At 54.2% G+C, this 7,572-nt stretch overlaps 1 protein-coding gene across 1 annotated transcript in view; it reads left to right on the top strand.

The window, feature by feature from the left end:
- Positions 1–2: 2 nt before the first annotated feature.
- The window catches only part of KL (klotho), a gene marked incomplete at its 5' end in the record, with an annotated part of 31,433 nt that continues 23,863 nt past the window's right edge, over positions 3–7,572 (top strand). The window contains one exon of the mRNA XM_045293998.1: positions 3–425. Coding sequence (XP_045149933.1) covers positions 3–425 — 423 coding nt within the window. The remainder of the gene's footprint in view (positions 426–7,572) is intronic.

Below are 7,572 nucleotides of genomic sequence, written 5' to 3' on the forward strand. Positions count from 1 at the left end.
TGTACCGCGACACCGAGGCGCTGCGCGAACTGGGGGTCACCCACTACCGCTTCTCCATCTCCTGGGCGCGGGTCCTCCCCAACGGCCGCGCGGGCGCCCCCAACCGGGAGGGCCTGCGCTACTACCGGCGCCTGCTGGGGCGGCTGCGGGAGCTGGGCGTGCAGCCCGTGGTCACTCTGTACCACTGGGACCTGCCCCAGCGCCTGCAGGACGCCCATGGCGGCTGGGCCAGCCGCGCTCTGGCCGACCTCTTCAGGGACTACGCGGAGCTCTGCTTTCGCCACTTCGGCGGGCAGGTCAAGCACTGGATCACCATCGACAACCCCTACGCGGTGGCCTGGCACGGCTACGCCACCGGGCGCCTGGCCCCCGGAGTCCGGGGCGGCGCGCGCCTGGGGTACCTGGTGGCGCACAACCTGCTGCTGGTGAGTGCTCGCGGCTCGACCAGGCGCCCCAGGCTCCCCTGCGCGAGGCTCCCTGGCACGCGTCGGACAGGTCCCCCCCACTGCCCACCGTCCCCGCTGGAGCCCTACCCGGGGTGGGGCGGAGGAGCTCAGTGGGTAGCCTTCCCGTGGCAGGGGCGGTTTGGGCGGGGGAAACCCTGCCGCGGGCGCACGAGCGAGTTCCCCGCGGAGCCAGTGAGAAACGAACTGGCCTGGGGGTGGGAGGCAGACAAAAGGACTCCGCTCCGTGGAGTGAGGGTCTCCAGGCTGTGTGGAGGGGAGCGCGGGCAGACAGCGAGGAAGGCGGTGGAGGACCGGACCCACCAGGTCAATTAGGAGTGCCTTGTGGCTCCTCTCCAGAGGCGCCAGTTTACAGGCCATCAGATAGGCAAGCTGTGACCCCAGGCGATGAAGTTCTCTGACTGTACCCTCCCTTCACGTGTCTTTCCAAGAGTGACTGGGGAAAAAGTGAGGCTGGGAAAAGAACCGTCCCTGCTGGAGAGCCTCCGGGGCTTTGGAAAGGGTCTGGGGAAAGTTCTCGGGGTGCGCACCCCCAGCGCGCCGGGCTCTCCTGAGGGCAGCGGGCAAAGACAGCGAGGTCCATTGTGAGCTTCCTAGCCATCTCTGAGCCCACAGCGCACACTTGGGCTCTCAGACTTCCCGTTCCCGCGGGGTCGCAAAGCCTGACCACACCACCTTTCTGAACAGCAGGAAAGAGGGGTGGGCCATGATAAAGTGGCCCCCAAAGAATCCTTGCTCTTTTCTTCTTTTTGCTTTGCGTCCAAATGAGGTCTCCGTTAGCTCGTGGGCAGGAGGCTGGGCTGCTAACCTCAGGGTCAACAGTTCCTATCTACCAGTTGCTCCCGGAGAAAGATGAGACTGTCACTCCCATAAAGAATTACCGTCTCTGGCACCCACAAGGGCAGCTACATTGTGTCCTGCGGGGTCACACTCAGTCAGAACAGATTCTGTGGCTGACAGCCGGTTTTTGGGGAAGGGAGTTCATTTATCATGATGGTGGTGGTTGGCTTCTATAGAGTTTTTGTGCCAAGATAAAAGAGTTGATAGGCCCATGGCACCTTTTCGTTAGAATGTTTACATGTACAACTCTCCTTGACTGTGGTCTGGTGAGTTGTGGGCCCACCGAGAGACCTGGTTTTGAAAGAAACTTCAAGTCAAGTCACACAACCGGAGGGCATTCCAGAGGAAGTCTAACCTACAGGTGAGGGCAGTCTAACCTACAGGTGAGGGCAGAGAGAGGAAGGCAAGTCTTGCTGCCCGAGCCCTTTGGTGCAGGCACACTCTGGGAAGTGCTGCTGCTCAAGTGGTGGGTGATAGTGACTGAGTCAGGTGATGCACCAGCTCCCCAGAGCCTCTAGTCCCCCACCCTCCAGAGCACCCTGTTGGGCACCTCAGACACAGGGTGATTTCCATGACTTTAGGCAGATACCTGCTTTTGTCTGGGGGTCTCGTAGAGCCATGCTTATAAACATTTATTTTTGGCCTGTGAATCTTTTCAAGGATCAACCCAAACTCAAACTTCCCCACAGTAAGTTGAGTCTAACTCATGGTGACCCTATAGGACAGGACAGAGCTGCTCCGTGGGGCTCCTGAGATGGTCCGGGTTACAATCTGCCCACAGGGAGCCCTGGAGTAGCAACCACTAGACCAGCAGTTCGAACCCACCAGCTACTCTGAAGGAGAAAGATGAGACTTTCCACTCCCATGAAGATGTACAGTCCAGAAACCCACAGGGGCAGATCTGTTCTGTTCTGTGCGGTCACTACAAGTCAGAAACCACACCAGGGCAGGGGATGTGAAGCCAAGGAGTATGTGAATAAGAGGAGTCCCTTGTTTTTCTAGTGACTTCTCCGACCATCCCATGCATCCGGTAAGGCATTTGGGCTGCACGCACTAGCTGGTACTGTGATATTTCACTCATCAACAAGCCTGCTTTTCAGTTGTCTTTTACCTGACCCCCTGCCCCCGCCAGCATTGCCAAACTAACCCTCCTTCCCAGAAATACTGTGGACTTTGTGCCCCTAAGGAATGAGTAACAGGTGGGCGCAGGGGTTTTTCTTTGCTGATGCTGCAAACAAGATGCTAGTTGCTGTAAAATATTAATTTTGCTTTCAAATGCCTTTGGGTTTGGAACTCAGGCTCCCTTGTTTTCCACAAAGGGGTCACTTGCCATTCTCAAAGACGATCGGTTCGGTTGGGGGAGAGATTTCTTCTTGTCTACACGATTCTTTCTGGGTGCGAGGAGGCGGTTGTGTGTGGAGTTAGGGGTGTTTTGTGCTGATTTGAAAAGATTAAAAAAAAACCACATCCTGTGACGTTTGGCTGTAAGACGTCTCAGCCAGGTAGTGCCAAGGGGTTTTGCTGCCGGGCCGCCATTCTCAGCTTCTAGCACATTCCTTCACATTTAGGGGTGCCATGCTGGCGAGGGGGGAGCTGGCCAGCACTCCTTTCTGTGATTTACGTAATTTACAATCGAGCCAAGGAGGCCATGGGTGGGTGGGGGGGGAAACACGGTATGCCTGGACCTCCTGACAGTCAAGGACATGTGAAATAATGCCTGACCTGGAGGGAAAGGCCGGGGAGCGGGTGGTGGTGGGAGGTGGAAAACCAAGGGCCCTGTTTGGAAAGGGGTGGTCTCAGTATTCTTTTGTGGGTTCCTAGACCTGGGGTGAACCTGACCCTTCTCTCTCTCTTGCTCACCCTCCACACACATACTCCCTCTCACATAGACATTCTCTCACATTCACACACACACACACACACTCACATGTGTACACTCACAATTCTCACATACATACACTTTCATACACACCTACACAACACTCACACACCTTCGCACAGACTCTGACATGCACATATACACATAGTTTGCACACACATCACAATCGTCTCACACTCACATACACACTTTCATACACATTTTCACACACACACACACACACACACACATTGTCTCTCATGTATACATTCTCCCAGTCACACATTGTGTTAGTCCAGGTAGACTAGAGAAACACATTCATAGAGACACTCATATGGGTATAAGAAAGAGCTTTCTATAAAGAGCAACCACACATTAAGAAAACATCCCAGCCTAGTCCAGATCAAGCCCATAAATCTGATATTAGTCCATATGTCCAATGTCAATCAATAAAGTGCTCTTCAGACTCACGAAGCACATGCAATGATGAATGCAGGAAGATCACAGGCCAGTGGTACAAAGTCTTGTGGATCCAGTGGTGGTAGAAGCATCTCAGCACTGGCAGGGGTCTCCACATGGCTCCTCCAGTTCCCAGGGCACGGGGTCTATCAGCATAGTGCCATGTGTCTTGTTAGTAGAGAGTCTCCAAGGGAGTGAGCAGAGAGAGACAGTGTGACTCTCCTGCCTCCAAGGAGGAAAAACAGGAGTTCCCAGAATCCTCAGGAGAAGGCCATGCCCACACAGAGGCCTCATTGGCTATAACCTGATTGAAGGCTATAGACTCCACCCCTTCACTCTTAATCCTCTCAAGTCCCAAATTGACACTCCATTATATAACTACCACACACACACACACACACACACTGTCTCATACACACTCACTTTTATACACACACAGTTCCTTGTTCTGGAAACATCCTCACTGGTGTGTGTAACATATTGGGCTTCTGTGTTGACCATGGCCTCTTTCACTCTCTGGCCAAACCAAAGCGCTTACTGTTGAAACTTGGGGTCCTTATTTCCGTCTTTTAAGGAATGGTCTCTGCTGTGGAGAGGACGCAGCAGAACACACAACCATTCTGCTGTCTAGACAGGGACCATTCTGTGATGCTGATGATGTTCTTCCAGGCATCCATCCAACAACTGTCCCCTCTTTTCCAGGTTGTTCCCCTGGAACATAAGCTGCCCCGCAGCCCCCTAGAGGAGCTTTGGCACTTCTTCCGTCAGCTTGCCCCTCAGAGACCTTGGGAGAGAATCTGCTCCGGGCAGACAAGCTTTCTTTACCCATCAAGTGAGACAGCTGATGGGCTCAAAGGAAACTTGGGGGGCTGTTTGGGTTCCAAGTTGAAAGATGGTCTCAGATCCATCAATCCAGGGAGGCTTCACCCAGCACCCAGGGCTCCAGGAGGTCCAGGTTTGGTGAGATTCTGAAACTCTGTTCTGCATTTTCTCCAGTTGATCTGGATTCTTCTACAGAGTCTTGGATCAGAAAGTCCGGTCATGGTAGCTGAACACCATCCAGTCTCCTGGTCTCAAGGCAAAGGAGGCAGTTGTTCCTGGAAACCATGAGCCCCACGGTCCATCTCTTCCTACTGCCCCCGACTCTCCTGCTGCTGCTGCTGCTCCAGGCAAAGAGAGCACACTTGTGCCTTGGGTGGATGTTTGCCAGCTTTTAAGACCCCAGGCCCTTACACAACCTGCCTGGAGGCAGAACTGAAGCACTAAACCTAATATTAGGCTGTTGCATGAACCCATGACCCTAAGCCTCCAGACCCAGGAAATGATCCCATGAGGTGTTCCTGCAGCAGCTGTTCGCTCTGTCTCTCCTTCTGGTTGTTGTAAATATATCTATCACACATCCTTGGGGTGTGGTGGGGGGGCCTTATCCCTATCTGCTCTCTGCCTGCAATGTGCTCCCCTCCCACCTTACCCCCAAGTCCACAGAACCGGCTCCCCACCTCCTTTAAGTCTTTGCCTCAATGCAGCAAACCTGGGTGGCCCCACTTACAGCTGCCTGCTGCTCGGAGGGGTTGACACCAGGTCTGGAGGACATCTTAGGGCCATAGTCTTAGGAGATTCCACCACTCTCTACAAGACCAGTAAATCTTTTGTCCAGGCTTTTTCTCCACTCCGTCCGGGACCTTCTGTGGTCCTGAAACGCATCTCAGTCACGGGAGTCGGGCACCATCTAGTTTCTCTGGTCTCAGGGGGTGGAGGATGTGGTTTGATGGCCCGTTACATCCTTTGGATGAAATGACTCCTTGTGGGTTGTTCTTTTCTTCGCTCTTCTTATCTCTGGATGGGGAGAGGCCAATAGTTGCATCTTAGACAGGTGTTCTGTAGCTCTTAAGACCCCAATGCCCCCCCCCCAAAAAAAAAAGCCCAGATGGCAAGAAGGGCAGGAACTAACAAATGGAAACAGAAAGCCTGACGAGGGATGGGAAAGAGTGCCGCTGTTTGTGGGACGGTTACCAGTGTTTCACAGGACAAAGTGTGCATCAATTGTTGAGTGCAAAACTAACCCGCTCTGGAAACTTCCACCCAAAAGACAAGTTTTAAAAAAGATGAAGTTAATTGGAAAAATGGAATGTAAAAAACAAAACCCAAATAAAAATGAACCACGTTGCTTTTGTGTGGCACCCAGCCTTGGAGAAAGTCATTCGCAGTGGACAAAGACCTGCACAAATCTGTGGGGCGTCAGGCTCCTGGGTATGAGCAAGGGATGCCCGTGAAGAGCTCCTCGTCTCAAAATAGAACCCAGAAGAGGACTAAGAATAAAAACAAGGCTCCGGCATCAATAGGCTATTGGAAATGCAAGTTGAGATGCTGGCTGACACCCCCAGACAGAAGTTACTTCTTTGGCTCAGTTGCTCAACACTGAAGGTTAAGAGATCTGTGGGCGGTCACGAACAGTCCTGGTGGCACGTGGGCAAGGCAATCAAGTCAAAACCTGGGAGAGCAGCTTGTTGGTCATCAAGAACCCGCTATGGAGATTACGTAAGATCACAAGGCCGGGCTTGGGTCGGGGGAATGGACGGGAGGACTGCCAGTGGCCTCCCAAGTAGCTATCCCTGTCTGTCAAGTGTGTCACGCTGTGGCGGCTTACAGGTGGCGGTGATGCGGCAGGCTATGGCACCAGTGGCTCACACCAGCAGGGCCACCATGATGGGCAGGTTTCAGCAGAGCTTCCAGACTTGGGTAGACTGGGAAGAAGCCCCCGGCAACTTACTTCTTAAAGACTGGCCTTGTAGACGCCCATGAAGCCTGTCTGATACGGTGCCAGAAAATGAGCCCCTCAGGTGAGAAAACGAACAGCCCACCGCCATCAAACCGCTTGTGGAGACTCATAGTGAACCTATAGGGTCTGGCAGGAATGCCCTGTGAGTTTCCAAGACGGTAACTCTTTCCAGGAATAGAGAGCCTCGTCTCTGTCAGCAGCCCAGTGCGGAACCACTGTGCCACCCAGCTCCTCGGGTCAGAAGGCACTGGTGGTAACGAATGTTTGTGGAAAGAATCCCAGCTGCTGCCCAACCCCAGGGCACCCTTGCTGACCTTGCCAACATACAGCTCAGCTGAGCTCTTTCCCTTCCTGCCAAATGCCCCTGGCGGTTCCCTCATGGAGAATTTTTCAGGCATGAGGAAAACAGGCACAGGACACGAGAACAGAAACACCCGGGTCTCCGATAGGCAGGTTTGTGACTCCTGGACCAGGAGCTCTCTCACTAGGTGGGCGTCAGGCTTGGAGGGTGTGTGGTGGTTCCGCGTGGAGGGGAAGGGTCTGCTGGGGCTGCGGTTGATGAGCTCGGCTCGCTAAGTGGATGAAGCCAGAAGCCCAGTCTCTGAAGGTTTCATGGGTTTGTCCAGAGCTGTGGACGCATCTGACTCCGCCCAGGGCAGTTTTTATTAAAAACACACCCGCGGGGCTTTTAGGGACGTGCCTGCTTTGGAGACATATTCCCAAGTCACAAATCCCCCAACTCAACCCCGTCTGAAGAGACTAACCTTGTCCTTTCCCCACCTGAGCGGCAGGAGCGCAGCCCTGGGAGGTGTCGTCGGGGGGTGAGGGGCCGGCTGGCCGTAAAGCCTGCCCAGGGCTCCTGGAGAGACAGAGGTCCCAGGTGGGAAGGCCCTGGAGCGAGGGTGGGCTCTGCAACTGGGGGCCGGGTGTCCACGTGGGTTGGAGCTGGCTTACCGATTCTGAGCGTGGGTGTGAGGTGCGTGTGGTGTGAGTGGTATGAGTGTGTGGTGAGGGGGGTGAGTAGTGTGTACTGCGTGTGTGTAGGTGACCCACCAGAGGGCTTTCTGCTTTCTTCCTAAGGCCTCCCACAACCTGGCACACCCAGACATAGCACCCAATCACCATTCACACCCAGACCACTCCCATACTGGAAACATGACTCACACACACAC

The sequence above is a fragment of the Echinops telfairi genome, unplaced genomic scaffold (assembly GCF_000313985.2).
Source record: "Echinops telfairi isolate 266 unplaced genomic scaffold, ASM31398v2 ScPeMD7_2565;HRSCAF=3150, whole genome shotgun sequence".
Taxonomy (NCBI): Eukaryota; Metazoa; Chordata; class Mammalia; order Afrosoricida; family Tenrecidae; genus Echinops; species Echinops telfairi.